This window comes from Scardinius erythrophthalmus, assembly GCF_964197995.2.
Source record: "Scardinius erythrophthalmus genome assembly, chromosome: 12".
Taxonomy (NCBI): Eukaryota; Metazoa; Chordata; class Actinopteri; order Cypriniformes; family Leuciscidae; genus Scardinius; species Scardinius erythrophthalmus.
In genome coordinates, this window is record NC_138232.1 from 19,255,884 (window position 1) to 19,280,660 (window position 24,777).

Sequence of the window (24,777 nt, forward strand, 5' to 3'; positions counted from 1 at the left end):
GAGCGAGAGCGAGAGAGAGAGAGACATTCCAAAGCAAATTAGATTTAGGATATTCCTATTCCCCCCATTTTTTAAAGTGAGGGAGCACGTCTCCCACTCAGGATCACTCCGTTGGTAAAATATGAGTCTTTCCCCTCTGTGCTAAATAACAGCCTTTGGCTATTTCCATGTGCAGGAGGATGACATTAACATTCCATGAGCGTTCTCATGTCGAACGTGTGTGTTTGCTGTAGTTTGCATTCGTGTCTGTGTGTGTGCGCGCGCTGTAAACTGTCAGGCCTGGCACAGTCCGTGCATTCTTGGGGTGAAACTTTACTAAATCATTACAGCGGTCTGTTATAGGCCACTTAACATAGGTGGAGACTCGAGAGAAAGCTTGTGTGTTTGACGTCAATTTCATATCTCTGCTGTGCAACCCTGCTAAAGGATACGACCCCAGAGAATGTATCTGATCCCATCACATGTCCAAACAGCCTTTTGCTTGAAACACAAAATGACAAAGAAATAAAACCATTCACACAGACTCATCCACTCCCATAACAAACATGGCTATGAAAACAAGCTCTTTTAATTCAACCCTTAAAACACACGTTCTTCACAATCATGTCAGTTAGGTTTACAAAAAAGACACTGTATATAAATATTGATGATATAATAAAGCGAGAAAAAGGCACAGCAAAAACAGTATAGATATGTCTAAAGTGCTCAAACAGATGATAACGGTAGACGCAAGAGGCCATTTGAAAGATCAAAGGTCAAGGTACAGTGAAAAAGGGAGCGTGCACATGGTCTTTCCTTCACTAGTGCAATAAACTTGGGAGGTATTCAGCACTTTTGGGACTAAAGTTTTGGCACTGCTTTGGTATCATTTTTTTGTTGAGCTGCCCTGGTGTAACAAGGGTCTTGTCCAATCATCTCGCAGCAACTATGAATCCCAACTAGCTGCCAAAACCCATTCTCCCCCTCAAATAAAAATGGCCATGCGGAGATGTCCTCATGACCTGTATATATCTCCACAGGTACAGGTCAAGGCACTCCTGACTCAGTGATCGTTTTGAGGGCTGCTGTCCTCGCCCAGGTATTTGCAGACGGTGTTGGCGTTTTCCTGCTCCATGCTCTGAATGTGACCTTCCAGTTTCTGAAGCAGCTCTTGAGACCGTAGTGCTTCCTCCTCTAGAAACCGTTTGGTCACTGAGCCATTTGGAGATACAGTGGAGTCCTGGAGGAAGAGGGAGGAATTGACCGTTAAGGATGTTGTGCAGTGCCACAGTATTACACAGCTTGTCTTAAGAGAATGTAAAGGAGGGGTGACAGAAAAAGATTCGTGGGCCATGCCCCTCAAACGAGTTACTGTGCCAATTGCATCACCCTGACATTTTTGACATTATCCCCCAAAAACCATGCCAAATGAATTTTAATGTATACATTTTTTTAATAAATTAATAGATGGGGACAAAAAAAAAATGACCCATATCTCTACTACTGACCAAAGGCAGAAAGTTGTCTACCGAGCTGGAAGCTTGAGCGTCTTCTCCGTTAACCGCTGCACTGAGCAGAGCTGCCATCCTATGAGCTTTGCGAGTTGAAGATGAGGATGAGGCAGATGATGCAGACGAGTGGACTGGAGACACAGCCATCCTGGTCTCTTGTGATTGGCCATAGGGGTGATGAGGGGAAGTTCGTGCCAGGTTCTCAAGCTGTTTGAGGAGAGTCTGTATTTGGTCCTCGTATTGCAAGGCTCTTTCCTGCATCCGAGTCTCCATGGCCTGCAGCTCCTCCTGGTGTCTGCGCTGTACATCCTCATCAAATCTATGACAGCACATTACAGAACTGCATTATACACTTATACTCACTAGTGTTAAACACTATAAAGAAATATATACTTTTATTCAGCAAGGACACATTAAATCGATAATAAGAAGAAAGGTTTCTTGGGCACCAAATCAGAATATTAGAAATACTTTTGAAGGATCATGTGACACTGATAACTGGAGTAATGGCTGCTGAAAATGTAACTTTGCCATCACAGGAATAAATTACTTTTTATTACATTTATTTTAAATTATTATTATTATTTTTTTTTTACAATTTAGCAGTTTCACTAGCCTGGGTTTCCCCATTCTGCCTTGCGCGCAGCGCGATTTTATTCACGCTGCTAGGCAGCCTGGACATCATGAACCAGATTTTCCCCTCAAAAAGGGAACCAATCACAGAACGGGGAGGGAGCAGCAAGACGATGACGACGTCTATGCGACACACCGAAGCAGTTTGTTTATATCTATGGATCCAACATGGCAGCAGACGCGAAGTAACCTTTCGATGCAGCCTTAGATAGTGTTCTAAGTAGTTTAGAACGCAAGTTTATTTCGTCTTCTTCCTCGTCGAATTTCTGTCGCTCTACATACCTCATCTGGTATAATTGAAACGATTGGCTATGAGCTACGTACAGGCGCATTTGATAGACATTCGTAGTGCCCAATAAACGGCTCTGGGCATTCGTAAACCACGCCTCAAATACGAGAAAATGAACATGTGGTTCCAAGACCACGTCTCAATGAGAAAGAGGTCTGACGTTATCCAGGCTACAGTTTCACTGTATTTTTTAAAAAATGAAAAAATAAATACATAAATGCAGCCTTGGTGAGCATTAGAGACTTCTTTCAAAAACATTAAAAAGCCTTACCGACCCCAAACTTTTGTTTGACAGCATACTTGTTGCTATCAAAGGAAGCAAGGAAATCTGTATTTTTATACATGTGTATGATATGGTCAATGTCACATTTTTGCTTATTTGATGAATCAGAAATATTTCTCTTTAAAACTTTCTGTTCATCCCAAATTTTCAATGCGGTCTTAGACTTGTAATTCCTAGACTGTGTGAGTTTAGATGAGAGAACATTTTTATTTGGAAGTACTTTGTACCTGTTTTGGGCATTGTGCGAATGGTTCTTGTTCTGATTTTGTTGTAACGCTCTCTCATACTTGTCCTGCCAGGTCTGGTTGTTGGCCTCCATGCGAGCTCGTAGCTCAGTCATTTCCAGCCTCAGCTGCCTGTTCTCCTCCTCCAAACTGTTCAGAGATGACACGTAGCTGTCTCTAAGACTTGCCAGCTCTCCATTACCCCTCTAACAGAGAAACAAAGAGAAAATGAAAATGAATGAGCAACAATGACATGAAAAACAGAAAGGATGCAAAACAGCATTGCATCATAAATTCAAATACCAGTGGTATGGTACCATCACAGAGAGGGACAAAATCACTCTCAAAAACGTTTTTGTTCACTGTTCCTTGTTGGTGGAATGATCCTCCCAACCGAATCCCTGACAATTTAACTGCAGCCTGCTGAATAATATTAAAAGCGATTTCACTATTGGAAAAGTCTGGAGAGACATTAGAGAGTGGGAAGGTCTGAAAAAGGATTCTGAGGTTGCTTTGTTTCTGATCGATACATGAGTAACATTGGTTTTGCTGTTTCACAGAACCAAGAAACGCTGTTGCTGTTTTTGATTCACAGCCGATTCATCCATACTTGCGCAAGCTGTCTGATACGCCAGCTGTTTGTCATTACCTGTGTTGCATAGCATGTTCGGTATGTTGGGGATGAAGCAATGGAGGGAGGGGTGTGTTTGTTTGGGTTTGATTTCAAATATCAACAGTGTTGATGCACCTTTAATAAAGCCCAAAACATTACTTAAACGTGGACACATTATGAGTAAAATGAAGGTTTACTGAGCAAAGGATGGAAACCTTAGGTGATCTTGACTCGACTCTCTCTAGAAGATCATTTAGATGCTGATTCTCAAGCTTTAGAGTTTCAAGCTGGACCTGTGTCACCTACAAAAAGCAAAATGAGAACACAATCAGTTTATGCATGATTTAATAAACTAGTAATTCTCAACAGGTCTCTTAATAAAGGGTCATGAATAGCAGTTTTTTGTTGAACCTTGAGTTCTGATGCCCGACGCTCTGCTCTTTCCACTTCTGCCCGTAGCTGTCGCTCAATACTAGAGGCGGAGCCAGTGAGTGTGGCAATGGTGATGTCACGCTGATGAAGTTCACTGGTTAACTGAGACACCTCCTTCCTCATTCCCTCCAACTCCCCACAACGAGTCTGTTCGGCCCTCTCAATCTCTTCACGCAACTACAGGCACAAAGAGTTGTCAACATATGTTTGTCAGTAATTTGTACACATTAATAAATCGTTGGCAATCATTTCTCTCGTTATGAATGAGACGGCTCAGTGTGTTAAAATAAATAAAGCTGCCTAACCACACACTGATCATACATCAAAAACTCAAACTGTAAACACTCTATTGTTCATACACGTTTGATTTCAGCTGTACAGCGAGCGTGTTCCTCTTCCATCTGTTTCCACTCATTTTCTCGTCTGCTAATCTCTGCTTTATGCTTTCGCATGCTCTCCAACCTGACAAAACAGAATGGAATTCAAGGTTTATATTCCAGAATGAGCTTTTAATTATTAGTTGCTGTTGTTGTATATTCTCATGAAGAGACTTTTTAAAAACATCTCACTTGTCTCGGAGTCTGATAACCTCCGCTTTCAAGTGACTCTCACAGGCCTGGGAACTGTTCAGCTTGGCTGTGGCTTTCTCTAGATCTTGTCTAAGGGAGGCCAAGCTTGGAGAAGAACCGTGTGATGCTAAACATTCCTCTAGAGACCTAAACAAAAAGATAAGTGATTTGTAAATCATGGTTGCATACTTAGCTTGATACCTAGCGAGTTACTTTATGGACTGTGGTTAAATGATCATGGAACATTGAAATGATGATGATAACGTACCTTATGACTTGCTCTTTTGCTTGCAGAGTTTGGTTGAGTCGGGACACTTCCCGGCGTAACTGCTGCTGCTGGACTCCTGTGCTACGTACAAACTGATCCTGAGCGTTCAGTGTGGCCTTCAGCTCCTCTCGTTCTTCACTCAAAACCTGCAGAGAACAGCTTTACTATTATTCCTTCTATCACATATTTGATTTAAAACCACACTTTACAATAATAGTGATGCTGCAGCTATTAAACCAGCATTTAATGCTGCCTTCAAGTTATGTTGGAATGATGTGCTTTGAGCTTTTAAAATATTGCACCATAAAACTATCAGAGAATTGATCCATACAACTTGTGCACTATATAACAAAGTCATGTGTGAAAAATAACCGAAAATTTTAAATTACCCACTGATACCCTTCCCCTCCAACGAGCTGTTAACTGGTAAACTGCTGAGAAACATTGAATCAGTGAGTTGAACTCAAGATGCCAATCAAATTTATGAAAAATCATTCAAAAATAAAAGACATTTTTCAAGCTTCAAAAGTGATGAACATGTTTAATTCAGGCTTTTATTCACATAAAAACACTGAACAGTGCACATACATGGAGCACATCTGTAAACCTCATTTGTTCTTGTGCGTCAAACAAGCACGTTTAAGCTTTCTCTGACCATATTTGAAGAGCTTTTTTGTATTGATTTGTATTTGTATTGCTTTTTTGTATTGTATTGATCAATGTTCCCATGTGCATAAAAGCCTAATTTAAATCTGTTCATCAAATTAAGAAATTGTGTCTCTTTTCAGAAGTGTCTCTAGTTTACAAGGCCTTTGAATACTTTTTGAAGCTTGAAAATTTTCACGTAATGGATTGACAAAAATGATAATGTTAAGAATATTAAAAATATCTTTATATGTGTTCTGAAAATAAACAAAAATCGTATTGGATTTGGAATGACATGAGGGTGAATAAACCATGCCAGAACTTTCATTTTTGGTTGAATTAACCCTTAAGGTCTTAAGCAGGAACTCCCCAGGAGCATATGAAGGCATATACCTACTTTTCCAACAAGTACTACGCTATGTACTACACTCTAGAGGCCATTTCTAGCTCTACTTTTCTTGTGGATCAGCATCTACCTGTCCCCGTATGTGGGCTGCAGCGGGGCAGCTGACCTGCTGTTCCTTGATGGAGTCTCCCAGCTCATCCTGGAGCAGCCGAAGTCTCTCCAGTTCCAGTTCTTGCGTATGTAGGCTATCCTGAGCCCTCTGCAGCTGAGAGCGCAACCGCTGGAGTTCCCCCTGCTCCTGCGACCGGCCTACACCCTGAGACTGAGACACCCAAGATTTCACACATATTAGTATTAAATTCAAGTTTATCTATAAAACACATTTAAAAACAACAAAAGTTGTACCAAAGTGTAGTACAGTTAAGAAAAATGCAATACCAGAATTAACCAAAATTAGCAAAGTGTTACAAATAAAATAAACTTACCAGACTAGTAAAACAATATAAAACATACAAATAAAACCCTATATACCTCAAAAGCATCAAAGCTATGGATACTTTTTTTTTTTTTTGTGTAGATTTAAATATGGCCAGTGTAGAAGAGGACCTAACATAAAATGGAAGTGCATTCCACAACCTGGGGGCCACAACTACAAATGCCCGATCAATCACCATTGGTTTTCAAGCAGGAACAGAGAACAGAGAGAAGTAACTGATTTGATAAAGGAAGAGACCTAGATATAGGTCTGTTGAAGGAGATCAGCAATGTACTGTGGAGCTTGACCATGCAAGACCTTATAAACATATAGCAGAAACTTACATTTAACTCTGTAAGTAACTGGAAGCCAAAGTAGGCAAGCAAGAACGGGGTTGATATGTTCTCTTTTCCTGGTACTCGAAAAAAAAAAAAAGGAGTCTTGCTGCTGAATTTTGCACGAATTACAGATGTGAAATAGTAGACGACAAACCCACATACAAGGCTTTACAATAATCCAGCCGGAATGTAATAAGAATCATTATTTCCAAATCCTTCTGTGAGAGGAACTGTTTTAATTTGGCAATGGACCTGAGATGAAAAAAAGCCAAATCAAAGATGATACCCAAGTTCTTAACTCTACTGTGCAAGGTCAAAGATAGAGTACCTAACTGGTTTTCCATGCCAACGATACACAACAAAGAAGCAAATGCAATGACCTAATTTTTTAATCCTCGTTAAGCTTTAGGAAATGTAACTTCCTCAAGACAAGAGATGAGGATTATTACTGGAACAACAAACATTTGACCTGGCAGGAACGTATAGTAGTGTACCGTCAGCATAACAATGATAAGCAATACTGTACTTCTAGAAGAAGAATAGAAAAGCAGGGGGCCCAAAATGCCAAATCTTCCATGAAGGTATGAGAAAAACCATCTCAACGCAAGTGTTGAGCTCATAGCTCATTTGTGGGTTCTTGTACCAGAAACCTCAACCACTAAACCATACCAAAATGTCATGCTTGACTCAATTATCAAACCTGGTATAATAGTTAGGTTTCAAATAAAGTCCACCTGAATGAGGGAAAACTGCTCAGCCAGGTTCTTCCTTTGCTCCTCCAGTGAGCTCACTTGTCTTTGATACTGCATTCTCTGCTGTTCCCATTCTACTGAGCGCAGACGAAACTCCTGCATAAAAAAAATAAATTAAAAAGTTCAATGAACTTTAAATTATTGAACTAAAACTATTAAATGATTCTGATATAAACAATGAAGTCCACTTTATATTTAGCCAGTCTCTGTACCTCCATCTTGCTATTGAGGAGGGACATCTCAGCCCTGTCCTCCTCTCTGCTCAGAGCTCCTTCTCGTGCCTCCTTCAGATGTTTACGCTGTAGCTTTTCATAGCTGCGTTTCAATTTAGACAACTGTTGAAAGGAGTTATTGTTAACTATATTGATAAAAAAAAGAAATGTTTTGTAGAATCAGACCGCGTGTTTGAGAAAAATATTGTGTGTGTAACAATAATATGTACCACCACTACCATGGCTAAAATAAAAGCTGATCTTACCTCATCTTTTACATGCTGCAGCTGCTCTTCATACTTCACAACCAGCTCTTGTTTTCCAGCTTGCATCTCATCTAGCTGTTTCCTGAGCACCATGATCTGAAGAACATAAGATCATGCTTGTCAGAGCCTGTGTGAACTGCAGCTCAAACATGACACCTAGTGGAGTGTGATCTTCTTACAATGAAAGATGACCAGTCACTTTATTATAGCCTATAATGCATATCAAAGCAGTCAACACACATGTACATGATGCTGGGGTCTGAGACCACTAGTCAAAATGTTTTTGTTTTTTTCTGAAATATTTTTTTTTTCATTGCAAATTATATTATCAGCATAACAATTTTAGTTTTATTCAAATTTAATTAAAAAATAATATGAACTTTATGTAGTATTTGCAGTCTATTGTTTTTAATGACAGCAGAACTCACTGTCACAACTTTACTTATTTCTCCTTTTTAATTATTATTTTTTTGTTTAGTTTAAAATTAGATATTGAAGCATATCTCAGAATTTTGGAACCCATGGAATTATTAAATTATAATATAATATTTGAAGAGTTCAGATGCAAAAGCCTCTAAGTGCCATCTGAAATTTTCTTCTAGAATGATCATTTTTATCAAGCTCGTATATTTAAGTTCAGTAATTTCACTTAAATGACAATTAATAGGTAATCTTCATTGCCATTTAAGTGAAATTATTGCATTTAAATATATGAGCTTGATAAAAATGATCATTCTAGAAGAAAATTTAAGATGGCACTTAGAAGCTTTTGCATCTGAATTCTTCATTTATACTAATATAATATAACATTTTATTTAAAGCAACATTAGATGCATGTATCTACATTTTAAATCTAATTCATTAAGTCAGTTATACTGATATGATGCGTCATGTCTAGCTGATCTAACAAAACTAAAATATGTAATACCTTTAAAAATATAACAGACACATAACAGAATACTGCCTTGGCCTATATTACTCACAATATTACAGTAGTGGTGTCATGATCAAGATCATGCTCAAACAAAAGCACAGAGTCTAGTCTAGTCCAGTCATGCAGGAAGACCCACGCCTTCATGCAGATCACCTGCTGTATTCCCTTTTCCACTACCAACTTCAACATTCGGAAACCACCATCCTGGAGCTCCAGCAGGGACATCATCACTTCTCTCACCCTAAGCATCTGCCAGGGGTGAAGGCAGAGCATATGACGTATGTGATTTTGCTGAGCCATAATATTTACAAAGAGATCTCACCACTGAAAGTGTAAAACAAAACCATCACAACCATTTTAGTCCTTAAGAATAACTTGTGGCCTCATTTTACGTTTCATTGTGTTGAATGCAGTCTGGAACATTGTCTCATAAAGTATAGTAGTACTAATCACAAATCAGCCAACAAACAGTTGATCTACAACAAACTAGAGAGTGCTTTGGTGAGTAACTTAGCAAATACTAATTTCTAGCTACAAACGACATCAAACATGAAAAAGGTCGGTCAAAAACTTACATTAAGACACAAACTGACCACTACCCACAACTTTCAGATGGCATTTTTATTTTTTACAGGGCTCCAGACTAACTTTTCCACTGGTTGCGCTGGTCGCACCAGCATATGATTTGGTCGCACCTTTTTTTTTTTTTTTTTGCTACATACCATGGGATTAATCAATGCATGCTGATGAATAGTGGTCTTAATCTGCATAACCTAGTTTTGCACTGATGTAATAAGACTGACAGTGACACAAGACCTCATGTTAGCAAAATGTTTTAATCTTTTAACTCTAAAAAAAACTAATAAAAAACATATATGTTCTTTAATGTTTGATTATAATTTTACTGTCTTCACATAGGGATGGGAATTGATAAGATTTTATCAATAATAATGCCACTGACGATTCTGATTATCGATCCGATTCTTTAACAATTCTCTTCTCTTATTGATTCTTGATAGCACTGTGTGGAAAAATGTAGTCAAATGCTTTTCAAAAAAACAAGTGGTTTTATTTATTTTAAAGCTTAAGCTTGAGTAAGCAAACTGTACTTTTTATGTAATTTATGTAATAAATAGAACCTTATTGTAAAGTGTTACTGATTAGTTATACACCGATTCAGACGTCTCCTGAGTTCAGTGTTGGAAAGATCAGTTGTTTTAACCATTCATTAAAATGAATCGGTTCAAAGGAGTCATTAGTTCGCGAATTGGACGTGTCGTGCGCATTGTGTGATTATCCCAGCAGTTAGGACATGGACATCCAAGATTTGTGTCAACACAGAAAACATTTCATCACTGGATAGTTTTTTTCGTTTAATTAAAGTGTTTTTTTTTTTTATGTCAGCTGAATGCCCGGAACGCTTTTCAGAGAAGATAAGGCAACATATTTAGCACAATTCACACACCCAACGGTAATTCAGAAAAAAAAAAAAATCTCTGAATGCTCCACGGAAACTCTTCCGACCTTTTACCACTGTGTCGATTTATTTTGATTAATATGCACGCGGGAGAGAGAGCAAGACAGCGCTTAGTTTGGAGACGGTGAAGTCTTGTTTACACTTTCGCCTGGCTCCGAAGAGAGAGAGTGCGCGCGCGCGACCGGGGCTCTCTCTCTCTCTGCTCGTTCTTTCAGTTAAACATGCGCCCTGTCACAAGCACAGCAGTTCATCTACATTACTCACCGATCAAATAAGACTTTGGCGGGCGCTAAAACAAGCTCAATGCAGGAAAATTCATGCGTGAATTTAACTGAGTAGTACATGACCATGCACTCGCACAAATGCGACCACATCACATTGTTCCACATGAGGGCGCTCACATGACGAGTGCAGAATGAATGGAGGTCTATGGAGCTATACTCCTCAAAATCCACTTTTCTCAGGATATAATTTTTTGTCTAGTAATTTGAATGTTGTTTTCGAAAGGGGATGCAAAGAAATTACACATTGCTTGGTGTTAGATTTTTTAGAGTCACTTATTTGCTTTAAAAAGTCTTTCAAAATGTCAATGACGTCATACTAATCGTACGACCAGAGATACTGCTTCATGGCAATCCTTCAGTCACTCTGGTGCTTTCGCGCTCTGCACTTTCTTTTCTCTCGAGGCATCGACAACACAGCTGACACAAGTAAATACACGTGCTAGATGAGTTTTTGTTTTGTTTGTTTCTGGTCCCGCTTCGGAAGCCACGATGCCATCAAGCGGTATCTCTGGTCGTAATCAGTTCTTCACTGACCAATCAGCGTTCATTAGCAGAATGCTAGCGTGTTATGGGCAACAACAACTCAACCTGTACGAAATCGAAAGGACATGAGTATTCGTTCATTCAACTTTCGACCTATAACCCATGTTGAACTTGCAAAATCTACAATCAAATCTGAGATTTCTCAACGGCAATCGGGTGTAAGAGACAAATTTAGCCGTATAGCCCCATTGACTCCCATTCATTTTGCACTCATGGCAAGCGCCCCAGTGGAACTCTGATTGGAACTACAACCAATAGGACTTAATAGGGCGTTGGAGTGAACAGGCTTTCCGTAGACGGGCTTTGCTGGAACCCTGTTTTAGCTCAACTGTCATGGAATCGAACACAGAGGATTGTGGGATATCTTGTGGGCAACAATGCTGCCTTCAAAAATCGATCAGCTGCCGCGGGCCAATCACGGCCCAGGGATGAATTTCAAACAGCTCGCAGCTTATCAATTAAATATACAATATGTGGCCTGCCACACATAATTTACAAATCATGCAGTCTCACAATATCACCACAAGGTGGCAACACAAGATTTTACCCCAGGTAAACCGTGAGTGAGTGACCATTAATGTTAGGAGTCGGACACAGCTTGTTACCGGGAATTCGGGATAGCACCATGGCCACATCAAAGAAACGTTAAGTCAATTTTATGAGTGCTGGAAATCAGATAATTTTTTCACTGAGAGTCATAATTATTGCTTTTGTCTCATTTGCCAAAAGACAGTCTCTATCATATAGACTAAATTGATAATGCAGATGAATATGGAATACATAAAATTATAATGCACTTTTTCTATATGGAACTTCTCAACTTAACTGAACATAGGGTAAAATAATTGTGCTTTATTATTGATTAATTAATTATTATTGAACAATGAATTAGTCTGAGGCAGTTTGACTGTGACCTAACAATAAATAATACATACCTTAAATTAAGAGAAGCCTGTTATTGTTAATAAGCATGCTTATATATATATATATTATCCGGCCCCAGGTGTGTCCAAAACATTAAATCGGGCCTCCTTTAAGGGTGCTCTAAGCGATGTTGGGTGACGTCACTTCTTGTTGACGTTCGAAGTATTGTCAAACAAAACGGAGGCTAGCTCGACCCTCCCCCTCCTCATCCCGTCCCCTCCCCCTCCCTTCCGTGCTTTTCCGATGTAAATTCGTGACTTTGCGCGTTCCTTCCCCTTTTTCTCTCTTCTTTGCTATTTTTTCATCGGAACATCGTCTCTTTGGTTGTGTGTCGGCCATATCAAAATTCAAGAGAATATAATTCTAACGTTAGTCGTTGTCTAGGACATCTCACCTCTAGCTAACTTCCCTCTTCATGCTTCTCTCTCCTCCACCCCCCACACCCCACACCCCCCTTCATGTGCACACTGACTAACCCCCCAAACCCCACCCCCACCCCCAAATCACTCTTGTCGGTTATTGGCTGGAACACTGTTTGTTATGTTTCGTGGTCCAGGCTGGGCCAGTTGTGGAGCCCTTTTTTTTTTACAGTGTGTTGAGGGGACAGGCAGCTAGCGGACAGTGAGGAGATGTTTGCTGTATGTGACAAAAAATGTTTCGGCCCCCAAAAAAGTGTGACATCGCTTAGAGCACCTTTAAAAAAAATTGGACACCCTTTATTTAGTGTAACACAATAGCCTCAAACTCTAAACTTAAGTATGAACATAGACAGGTGATCAAGGTGTGATTTCGCACCTCCGAGCTCCTCTTGTCGAGCAGAGCCCTGGCTGACTGGAGTTCCTCCTGTGTATTCTGCAGTCGCAGCTCCATGGCTCGAACCTCAGCTTCCCACTCACGCCGCTTGTGCCCCACCATGATGTCAATCTGTCGCATCAACTCCTGTAATTCTGGCTCACAGGATGACAGGACAGAGCTGAGGAGATCAAGAGGAGATCAACAGCATGTAAACAATAGTGAATGCTGTATGCCTACATACATAAAAATGAATAACACAGCACACAATTTTTCAAGTCAGCATTTTTTTTTTTTATAATATGAGGATTGAGCAGAATTTGAATTCTCCCCTTTACCTGACATCATGATCACGGAGCGTGCTCAGAAATTCCTCCATTATTTCTCAGTGACCTTCCATGTACATAGTTATTACATGATCAAAATCTGGACTGCATGCATGAGAAAAAGAGAGATCATTCATGAGCAGAGATGATGGGTGTAAATCACAAAATCACATCTAGTATTGTATCTGCATTAGTTACCAAGGGCAACTGTGCTACAAATGCCATAGCTATGTGTGTGCTGTGGTAGAATGAACTATTCTGACATACTGTGATTTCAGGCTTTCGGAAATCGATAAAACAGTATTTCAGTGGTAACGTTAAACCATGTTAACAAAGAAATAGAATGAGCCAGTGGTGTTCCAATAACAAGGATGTATTACATGCTGAGCTATTATTGGAAGCTGAACAACTATATAATGTGATAAAATCACGTTGATAACTGGCCTCTCGGTATATTTGCACACCAGGTCTTATTAATGTACTACTATGTTAGTAACAAATCACTACTTGGCTAACATTAGCCTGTTAGCGTGGAGAAAAAGTTCGCGCATTGTCTACTTGTCAGTTTGCTGAGAAAATTAACGTACTCCACGACCTTTGAACTCAAGGTAAAGTTAGTGTTAACGTTTAAATTTCGAAATTACAAATCTCACTTACAACTCCAGGGACACTTGACATCATGCTTGTCAACTGGGGTTGTAGGGGTGACAGAAACTCAACAGTTGAAAGCGAACAACAACCAAGAACATCACAACGAGAGAACAGAACAGTAAGCCACTCTCCCTGTGCTTCCGCATTGTGTCACGTGTACAGTACTATGGAAGCCCATTTCCGACACATAAGGAGGGGAAAATCGTGCTTTTGTAAATAATAATTATGACATAAAAAGTCGCTTTTATATTTATGAGATGAAACGTCGAAATTAATGACAAGCTAAACCGAAATTATGACACTAAAATGGCAAAATTATGACGCAAAAAGACATAAATTTTACTTTTAACTCATAATTTCTACTTTTTAATCTCATAATTATTAAATTAATTAATTATTTACTGTAATTTTGAACTTTTATCTCATAACCTTTCATCTCACTGTTTATGTCATAATTACGATTTATCAAAGCATGTTTTTTTTTCTTATGTGCTAAAAATGGGCTTACATACAGTAGCCTACACTGGAGTCGTTTCTCATTGGAGTCGTTTTATATCGTGTAATAGTGTGGTGTCTTTTATTATAAATGATAACTTTAGAACTCATAAAATATAACAGACTGTAGGCTTATTTAGTTGTCGCAAGAAAGCACAATGATGATTTTTATGAGTTTTTGCACATTCATAAGCCATGATGAGCCATTTGCTTGTAACCCAATTTATATTTGTGGTATCAATATTCGGATCTAATGATAAACACAACAGAATATCAATCTTTTCATCCACTACGGTGACAGGCACAAGACTAGCAGCTGTATAAACACTCGACATTATCGTAAAGGACTATGGGTAATTTATTCTCCCATGTTGACATCAGAGATGCAGCAACAGCATAGATAGACTGTAAAAAATAGAGCAACAGTCAGCTTTAGCAGAGAATACGAGAGAGCTTCAAAACATTAGTTCACCCACCGAATATTGCATACGGATACCAAGGTGATTAGGTTTTAACAAAATGAAAATACTTCACACTTAGTAATAGGCCTACATGAGTGTTAACAAATACATGTGTTTTTGGTAAGTAGTTAGCTAACTAGTAATGGATACTAAGTATGCGGATTTTATGTAATTGTAATGTCAATAAATAAATGAGCTCATAGCATTATGCCTTCAAATAGGAACTGCATAACTTACATTCAAAAATGTAAAATGTGCTAAACAATTAACTATAGTGCAGTATTGCAATAATGAATGAGGATAATAAGGTGCGTTAATTATTATTTTGATGTGGCTCAGTTGACCACATTGCATTTGCATAGCGTAAGTACAGCAACAACATTAACGTTATAATGACCACAGTATATGATGGTGTCTGTTAAGGTTTATGTTCTCTCAGGTTACAATATACGTTGCACGTGGCTCGTTGGTCTAGGGGTATGATTCTCGCTTCGGGTGCGAGAGGTCCCGGGTTCAAATCCCGGACGAGCCCATTGTTTTTTCACTTCTTTATTTGTTACATGTTCCTGTCATTTATAGTGATAAAATACCATAGATATATGTGAAAATGACGATATGTTATGCAAGACGGGATGAACGTACTACGTACGTAGCAATAACGCAACTGAAAGAGTTAACACAGACCGACGCGTGTTCGCTTAGACGAATGCAGATGCGAACAATACGAAAACGAACAATATTTGCAGTCAAGGTCGAAGAATATATATGGGCCTATATTACTTAAGAAGAATTTATCCTCAGCATCATAAAAGTTACGTTAATTTTACAGAAATGCTTCATATAGTATTACAACTGCGCTCTTTACAAGCGGCTCGTTGGTCTAGGGGTATGATTCTCGCTTTGGGTGCGAGAGGTCCCGGGTTCAAATCCCGGACGAGCCCGTATTTTGTATTTTATTAGGCTATATTAAGATACTTTTGTGGGAAAATGTTATAATAACATTTAACAATAATAATCTATATACTGATATCGCCAATGTACATTTAAAGTTCAAGAAAATGGACAAAAATAATCAGGGAGAACACTGACTGATGTAACGTTACTATCAAGAAGACTAACATTAAGATAACAAGAAAAACAAGTTTTACAAAACTATTATGTTTCTCATTATTTCAGAATAGTCTATTATAATTTATAAATAGTATGACAACCTCCTTTCTAAGTTTAAGACACTGTAGCCTAAACCATCAAACATACTGATCAGTATTTTTTCCCCTCTTCTCTTTTCCTATCCAGCACTGTGTTGATATGAACCCTCACATCTCGATTGATTTGCTGAAGGCAGAAATATTAACTTGCATCCCTTAAATGGTGTCTGGAAAAAAGCCATTTGATAACCCTTTATTTGATAGTTCACTCTCAGATAAAAAGGTACAAAAGCTGTCACTGTGGCGGTACCTTTACAAAAGGTACACCTTTGTACCTAAAGAGTGCATTTAAGTCCCTCAAAGGTACATATTGGTACCAAACGTGTACATATTAGTGTCTAAATGGATCATATTAGAACCCTTTTGAAGGGTACTGTCCCAGTCCCAGTGTCAGCTTTTGTTCCTTTTTTTCTGAGAGTGTTGACTATATTTTTCAATTATCCATTTACAAATATTATAATCATTATATTCAAATTATTATCTAATTTTATCGGTTTCATTTCAAAATTTGCCACTGAAGTTCTCCTTCAGGAATTTTCCATGTCATGTTTTTCCAAGTTAGTCTACGTCATCTTTGAACATGGAATCTCTGAACTTAACGGATTTCTTGAGTTTTCCAGTAAGTAGCCAACTCCATTACACTGAAATTCTAAATAACTTAAGAGAGCTTCGCTTGAAGTGCCAATGGGGGAGGAGAAAGGCAGATATCACCTCCCCCACAACTCCACAGCCTCTTTAAAACACGCGGTGGTTATTCACACTGACAGCAGAGCCAGTTTTCTCTTATTCATATCACACACCCACTATTTCTCATTCAGATGAGTTAATCTTCTGACAAAGAGCTGCAACAGTCTATACAGAGAACTGAATTAGGATACTAGTCACTGTTCTGTAAGTATATTTTTTGATTTATTAGTTTATTTCTTAAACTATAAGGTTGGTTTACATGTGTGTGTGTGTGTATGTGTGTGTTTCATTAAATGGATTTAAAATCATTTTAATATTACACAACGAGATATATTAAGCCTGGTTTCAGAGACAGGGCTTAGATTAAGCCATGAGTAGACTTTAGTTAAATTAGGACATTTAAGTATAGCTTTTATAAACGTGCCTTAGGAAAAAACATTACTGGTGGTCATCTTGAGGCATAAACAATGCCATTGACATATTTTAAGATATCTCAGTGCAAGTTGCTTTCAGTTAAAACAGCTCAAACATGCATTTTAGTCTCTGGTTAAGTCTCTTAATCAGTATTTTGTCTTGTTTTCCAGTAAAATATCCAAACATCCTTAAAAAAAAAAAATTACTTTATAAACAAAACTGCGTACGATATTAAGACTTTTAAAAAAAACACAACTTGAGTTTGATATTTTTCTTACAACATCATTGTAAAGTGTTTATCTAACAGTTTAGTGAGATATAAGCTTAATTCTAACTATGCAATATTGCTTCTCATCTATATTAATTTTGTTTAATATGTTTTCTCTGGAAATAGGACATAAACGTTCATTAATTTAGTGATTTTTGCAGTGTGCTGTCTTACACAATAAAGGAAGAACATACTGTTCAAATGGTTTACAAGTTACAGTTTGACTAGAGATGTTTCTCATATAATCTTTTACCTGACCTGATCAGGGAAATCTAACTAAACATGTAATATTATATAAGAGCAATGTTACGGAATATTCTGTCAATTGAATATTGGCGAACTGAAATAGATGTTCTCATGGCTGCAGAAACCAGAGATCTAGTCACTCTTCTTTTTCATGCAGTATTGTAAGCCTGTTGTCTGATTTGGTCAGAGGTCAACACTGAGAGGTCAAATTAAATAATATAATATTCTAGACTAACAGGTGGTCTGCAGCATTAGAGTTGAATACTATAAGGATGAATGCTTGGTGAGAGTGATGGCTTTGCCATCTGCTTCAAGATTTGAACTGTCATTTTAATGTGCTTAACGGGATAGTTAACCCAAATATGAAAATTCTGTCATTGTTTACACGTCATTACAAATCTGTATGCATTTCTTTCTAATGAGGAATACAAAAAAGCGATGTCCTAACAACTTTGGACCCCATTGACATTCATTGAATGGGCAAATAATCCAAAACAATAAAATATCCTCTTTTGAGTTTCAAGAAAGTATTTTTTGGGTGAACTCTGCCTTTACACAACAGTTATGTCCATATGCACGAAGTACGCCTGAGAGTTCCATCTTTTTTTGGTTTTTGCAGAGTACGCTAAACACTTTCCAGAAGACCGAGCTACAGAAACATTATATCAGCAACTGTATAAAAGTTCCAGTTTTCAGCCATGGCGCTGTTTGAGGATCAGGAATGTGGGGTCTGTTACCTGCGTTACTCTCGCACCGACCGTGTTCCCAGGACTCTCCACTGTAACCACACATTCTGCACCACCTGTCTGGAGACAATGGGGCTGCATTACAGCGGCCTGCGCACCATTCGCTGTCCCCTCTGTCGCCAGGTGACCTGTCTGGACCGAGGGCTCAGCTTGCAGAACGCTCTTTTTGTCAATAGCCAACTGTGGGACAACATTTGTGATGAACAGGAGGAGGAAGAGAACGAGAGAGAGCAGGAAAAGGAGGAAGAGGAGAAAAACTCTAAAATACAGGTTCTACCCTCGTCACAGGCTAAATGGTGAGTGACAACATGATCTATTCATACAGTGACTTGAGTGTGTTTTTAATTTCTGAATTAAATTTATGTTTTGGTTGAGGGGCATTAAGTAAAAACTGATCCTGATGATGAAATTCTCAAAAAGAAAACAGTAATTCACCCCGAAAAATGAAACCTGTATGGATTTCTTTTCTTCTGCTGAACACAAAAGAAGATATTGTGAATAATGTCAGTAACCAAACAGTTGATGGGCCCTATGGACGTCCACAGTATTCTTTTCTATACTATGGAAAAACCATATTCTTCAAAATATCTTTTGTGTTGAGCAGATGAAAGACATTCACTCAGGTTGGGGGGAGAGTAAATGATTTTTGGGTGAACTATCCCTTTAAGTAGTTCGGCATGAGCTATTATTATTTCTTATGGAAAAAAGCAGTAAAGCAGTTATAAATAAAATATTAGGCTAACAAAAAAAAAAGTTCCTCCTGTGGTGCGAACAGGTATTATATTCATATTTATAATAATTAGATCAATTATGTTAATACTTCTCTTAAAATATCAGATTATTTGACCTTTTCAGGTTAGTTCAGGTTCTAAAATGTCATGTTTTGTGAAACATAATTATATTTGTATTGAAAAATATGTTCTAAAACTTTGAAAAACGCTCAAATACATTCAAGTTATAAAGACAATCTGTTATTAATTTTTTATTTGATGACATTTTAAGAGTCATTAAACGTAAATGTTTGTTAAAAATGGAATTTGGAACGTGTTTTAAACTTGAAGTCTTTTTCTTTTACTTCATTGACTCTTCAAGTACCTTAGTGACTGGTTACTAATGTGTAACATGCAACCAGATGCTGAAATTAATTTACAGAGTCAAGTGAGCCTTTTGAATCAGCAACCTCAATATCCCCAGATTCTGTTTATAAGTAGCCAGAAAAAAAAAAGTACATCCGTTGTTACGTATGGTCTTGTTAGTAGAGCATTTTGTTCTTAAATCTCTGATCACGTTTTATGCTTAAAGTAGAAACCTCAGAGCATTTGTGTTATAATAACTCTGTTGTGACAAAAAAATGCAAAAAACGTTCTTCCTCTTGTCTCTGGTTTTAGTTCGGTGCCAAAACAATGCAGACCTAAACTCCGACTCCCATCTTTCCTGAAGAGAATTTGTTTTTCCAGACATCCTGAAGAGAGGATTGTTCCCACTTGCAATGTGTGAGTCTTCCGTCTACTGTAATGAATGACAGCAGTTTAAATATGTCATTTTGCATTTTATATCTAGTTCATCCACCCACAAATGAAAATTCATGTTCATTTCTTTTTAACATTATTGTGGCAGCTAGATTTATCAAAATTATAGGATAAAGAAAAAATTGTATCATTTTCAGTTTAACTAACTTTTAGCTTTGTCTTTCAACACAGAGAAATTATGTCATGGCGAAGGATTTCATCAGAAGAGATATTCTGAAAAGCAGGACAGACATCATGAACAATGGACGTTCGCCGTCTGTTTTGCTGCTGTCCTTAAAAGTGTTTGCCATGTGCTTATTACGACTGGCGTACTGAAAAAGCAGGAGCAATGGAAAAGGTCGTTTAAACAAACACAATCCCCTTCATATGCTTCTCCGACTGCATTTTCCACTTGAATAGCCACAAGCCTGCATCCCGCTCTTCCATCTCAGGGGAACTTCTCATTAGATATTCCACCCTTAATCCATCCCAGCTGCTGAGGCCGGATTTGTTTCAGCCGTCCCCGAGAGGGTTAGGGTCCCAGATGCCAAACAGGACTTTTGGAGCAGATGGCATCTTGTGAAAGATTCTGATCCCCTCAAATCTCAAATAGACTCTTTAAGATATTTTGTTTTTTATATAATTTATTAATTATTGTGCATTAAACATTTTGATTGCTAAATGTTGTTGGTGTCTTTCTCTCTGACTTTCTGTTTGACATGACTAGCTACAACAAGGGGCTTCAAACGTTTTGATACCAAGGACCCCAAAATTAGGGACTCCCTTCCTAACATTCTTTTTTGATATATAAAGACCCATGTATGAGATAAATCTTAAAGGGCTGGTGTAATTCCCCTATTTACAAGATGTAAAATACCGTAGAAGGATGATTGAGATCATTGGGTATGTGCTTTAAATAAGACTTTAAATAATGCTTTCATCTTTATCAAGAAAAACAGGCTGGTCGCATAAGTATTGTCCATACTGTTTGGCATATGGCGATATTTCAGTGTAGTGAGTTTGCAACGGACCATAAACAAAGAAAGAAATCACTCAACCGTGTAAACAGATTATTCATGCTTTTCATTAAACATCTGTCACCTGAAAGATTTCTGAAAGAATTATATAATGTTTCATTATATACACACTTGCATGTGTTTTTTCTGAGAAAAACTTTTATAATCTTGTCTTTCTTGTTCTCCAGACAAAATGTCACAGATTTAGTCTTGAAAAACTTATATGGAGCTGAACTTTCACTTTCTGTGAAATCTTGAGCTGATAATATGATTGGCCTATCCTTATCTTTCCTTGGAAGCTTATTATGTTTACAAGCACAGATAACTCCAACAAAGTCAAAATAAAGATGTAAATGTTATCACATTCCACAACAAACAGATTCTACAACAGAATCCACGTGCCTTTATGGTTACACTGTCACAAAAAAAAGAAGATTTTTTTACTCTCATCTGACACAGTTTTGTTGTTTTTGTAAATAAACTGTTAAAGCTACAGTACACACACACACACACTCTCTCTCTCTCTCTCTCTCTCTCTCTCTCTCTCTCTCTCTCTCTCTGCACTACTAAAATAATAAACGAAAACTATCAGTTAAAGTTTATAAACAAACTTTGATTTTGGCTTGAGAAAGCCGTGTCCTTGAAACGGGACTCGAACTCGGCTTGCCTTGTGCAAAGCTGTATTATTTTGGCAGCTTTGGAATTCCATACCACAGTATTGCTCTGACATTATAGCTCTCTTTCATCAGTTATTTGCATTTTACAATGTAGCAGTGCATTAGTTTAGAACAGCGATTAACGATTAGCGATAAACATGCATTCACCCCATCAATATTGAGTATTCAGACGGAATAAACAAACGTAACATACATGGGGCTCCCTCCTCAGACAGCAATATACACTGTAAAAATAAAAGGTGCCTGGAGGAACCTTTTGGGGTTCTTCACTTCGCCACACCGGCGGAACCGTCTGAAGATCCTCTAGGCACCCTTTAAAAAGGGCCGGTTCTCTGAGGAACCACACAGGTTTCCTGAGGAACTCTTATATTAGGCACTGTGTGGAACCACTTTGGGTGCCTCCAGGAACCAAATTTCATTTTTTTTTAAATATTTAATTTCATGTTACTATGGTTACCTTTGACTTCTATTATAATAAACAAATTGAACCAAATACAAAATAAGAATTGTTTATTACATATTTGATATTCATTTTTATACATACACTTCCATGCACATGGGGAAAAAAAGCTAACTACAGATTAATATCAATGAATACACAAAAAAATAGTATAATACATAAGCAACATGAATAATCAACCATGTATATACAATAGATAAACAAGAAAAGACATCAACAAAATGCATGGAAACACATATGTTCCACTAAATAAATCAATGTAAAAAAATTACATTTGAACTAATTAAAAATGTCCATCATACTTAACTTTAAAACATTTGTGTTTCAGTCCGATGGTAAGTCTGACATCACTGTTTCCAAGTCCAAAAGCTCTATCAGATGCCAAAAACAAACAACAGTGCTAATATACACTCATTGTGCTGTAACCTTTATCTCTATACTGAAATCTCTGATGGTTAGTTATTCAGCTATTTTGAATCATAAAATGTTGAAGTCTGGTATGCCGTTAGACTGGAGACTGTAATGTACAATATGGCTTTTGAAAAGCTTAAATGTGTGACTTGAATCAACAGTGTTCATAAATGGTTGTTGAGTATTCTCATGAAACAAGATAGAGGAAGTAGAAGTAGAGGCTTCGACCCGAAACAGAGTTAAGGTGCAGTAAAATGATCTGTTGTTCTGTGAATGTTCACTGGTGAATTCAGTCATTTCAATATGAATTCACACGATCAGCAATTTCGTTTGTGGTCAAAAATGTCACTATGGGACCAAGTTGGTGTGAGGTACTTAACGAGTTAGAAAAGTGAAAAGGTACAGCATCGTTTTCCGTTTGTTTTTCCTCTTTTCTGGTGGATGGTCCAGGCACTTCAATGATTTTTCTACAGGAGGATTTTTATTCTTGATCAAACTTGTATTTCAGCTTTCCGAGATCCCTGCAAAGTACAAAATTTACTGTTAGTAATGTTATTAAAGTGATAGTTGTGAAATTTAAATAATTTCCTCAGCCTTGTGACGTTCCAAACCTGTTTGACTTTCTGTCTGTGGAACCGAAAAGCAGATCTCAGGCATAATGCAACCCCAGTCACCGATCACTTACACTGCATGAAACACAAGCAGAAAACAATTGTGTAAATCATTCATGAAACCATTCTTATGCACACTTGTCTAGTTCAATTCAATGCAACAATTTATGTAAAAATGGTTAAGCTCCAAAAATGTCCCAGAAAAGATCCTAAAAATAATCAATGAGTTCACAACTCATGTGTTATGGGTTGTGTTGCAAGTCTTCTGAAGCCTAATTGCTTTTTCATATTTATTTATTTTTTTGTCGAAAAAGACTAAACTTGAAGTTATAATTCAGAGTTAAAATGTCTATAGCATTTTTTGTGAATCAAACCTGTGATATTATTTTTCTGAGTAACATGAATGAGATTTGAGATCATGAGAAAAGATTTTCAGAGAGTAACTGATTAAAAAACACAAGTACACAGTCAAACAATACAATTTCACACAGAGAAAGTTCATAGTAATAAAGTACTTGCATGTGGTGCAGGTACTTACTGTAATTCAATGTTGCCACTGAAATGTTCAGATTATTTTAGAAATGTAATGGTTGTTCTGGGGAAACAAAAGAACAAAGCTGATTATTCTCAACATAATATTTATTGACCAGTAAATGGCTTTAAAATGGTATTTGAGAGAATGAGGGCACCTGTAGTAAGTAAAGTTAACGTTAGGCTAAACAAAAACAGAGCAAACTACAACCTGTTTTTGTTATTCATAACAAACGCCAAGAATCAGAGAATTTTCTAAATTAGTTAGGCTATATCAGCAATTTGAAGACACAGTTGTACAAAATATGTTGAATTGAATGACTAAATCAATCTAAGACAATAAGTCAATCATTTCCATTTGTTCATTAGATCAACGTAGTTAGCATCGCGGCTAAAACCTTCATACCAGATACTGTGCAATAAACGAGTGGTAAACACTGTAAAAACGTAGTAATGTATAATAAATTTAGTTTATATATGTGTGTGTTTAAATATATAGTGAATAGACTCTGTATTTATATTTATTTGGCGAGTTTACAAACCTTGTAATGGAGAGCCGAACAAACGGCGGAAGCTTTGATGAGAGGAGCCGTTACTTTCTGACGTCGATCAGCTGAGCTTTGTTGCGCGCGAGCAGCGCGAGGATCACTGAAGCGACGACAGCAGAGGAATAGCAGCAGTTTCGTGACAGAATAATACTTCTCTCCTCCTGCTTCTTCTTCTTCATATAATATTATTATTATTTAGTGTTGTTGTTTAAGGTTTAAATGACTTAATAAAATAGGCCTATACTAAATATATGTAAGCTACCCAAGTAAAAAAGACTATAGTTACTGTTAAATGTATTAAAAATGCATTAAAGTATATTTGTATTGTAGGTCTACTAAAAACACACTCAAGTACATTTTTAATACATTTAATAGTACATCTTTTTCACCTGGGTATGTATACTGAATCAAACTTGCCTATAATAATAATAATAATAAAAATGCATTAAAGTAGGCTATATTTGTATTGTAGGTCTACTAAAAACACACTCAAGTACATTTTTAATACATTTAATAGTACGTCTTTTTCACCTGGGTATGTATACTGAATCAAACTTAAGTAGCCTATAATAATAATAATAATAGGATAATAATAATAATAATAGAATAATAATCTAATTCGGGCCTCACTGAACCATTGGGTTCCTCCAGATGCTGGCTTTAACATAAGAGATCTTCCAGGAACCACTTAAATGTTAAAAGATCTTCCAATAACCCTTTTATC

At 37.4% G+C, this 24,777-nt stretch overlaps 2 protein-coding genes across 15 annotated transcripts; one reads left to right on the forward strand and one right to left on the reverse strand.

The window, feature by feature from the left end:
• Positions 1 to 550: 550 nt before the first annotated feature.
• Positions 551 to 13,918, reverse strand: cep63 (centrosomal protein 63). Of its 14 annotated transcripts, none has more exons than XM_081381100.1 (16): positions 13,773 to 13,918; positions 13,128 to 13,220; positions 12,793 to 12,970; positions 8,923 to 9,018; positions 7,836 to 7,931; positions 7,570 to 7,692; positions 7,340 to 7,453; positions 5,923 to 6,114; positions 4,802 to 4,947; positions 4,534 to 4,680; positions 4,324 to 4,426; positions 3,944 to 4,141; positions 3,748 to 3,834; positions 2,923 to 3,125; positions 1,509 to 1,809; positions 551 to 1,219 (listed from the first exon to the last, which is right to left on the reverse strand). In XM_081381100.1, exons 2-16 carry the CDS (start codon positions 13,166 to 13,168, stop codon positions 1,043 to 1,045), a joined length of 2,202 nt encoding a protein of 733 aa, XP_081237226.1. In that variant the 5' UTR covers positions 13,169 to 13,220; positions 13,773 to 13,918; the 3' UTR covers positions 551 to 1,042. The 14 variants fall into 14 exon arrangements, with proteins under 14 accessions (XP_081237226.1, XP_081237228.1, XP_081237227.1 ...); XM_081381102.1 differs by having other exon boundaries at positions 5,959 to 6,114; positions 13,773 to 13,905; XM_081381101.1 differs by having other exon boundaries at positions 1,488 to 1,809; positions 5,959 to 6,114; positions 13,773 to 13,905.
• A 4,246-nt stretch (positions 13,919 to 18,164) lies between these two features.
• Positions 18,165 to 20,478, forward strand: LOC308699332 (uncharacterized protein). The gene is made up of 3 exons (XM_081380054.1): positions 18,165 to 18,587; positions 19,680 to 19,784; positions 19,992 to 20,478. Exons 1-3 carry the CDS (start codon positions 18,244 to 18,246, stop codon positions 20,035 to 20,037), a joined length of 495 nt encoding a protein of 164 aa, XP_081236180.1. The 5' UTR covers positions 18,165 to 18,243; the 3' UTR covers positions 20,038 to 20,478.
• The last annotated feature ends 4,299 nt before the right edge of the window (positions 20,479 to 24,777 follow it).

Bases quoted from the DNA above. Each gene is read 5' to 3' on its own strand.
- LOC308699332 (XM_081380054.1), top strand. From the start codon at position 18,244: ATGGCGCTGTTTGAGGATCAGGAATGTGGGGTCTGTTACCTGCGTTAC. The intron at 18,588-19,679 runs GTGAGTGACAAC...CTCTGGTTTTAG, and splicing joins CCCTCGTCACAGGCTAAATG to TTCGGTGCCAAAACAATGCA. The intron at 19,785-19,991 runs GTGAGTCTTCCG...CTTTCAACACAG, and splicing joins ATTGTTCCCACTTGCAATGT to AGAAATTATGTCATGGCGAA.
- cep63 (XM_081381091.1), bottom strand. From the start codon at position 13,168: ATGGAGGAATTTCTGAGCACGCTCCGTGATCATGATGTCAG. The intron at 7,932-8,922 runs GTGATCTGCATG...TATGTTCTTCAG, and splicing joins TGGAAAAGGGAATACAGCAG to ATCATGGTGCTCAGGAAACA. The intron at 3,835-3,943 runs GTTCAACAAAAA...TGCTTTTTGTAG, and splicing joins GTCGGGCATCAGAACTCAAG to GTGACACAGGTCCAGCTTGA.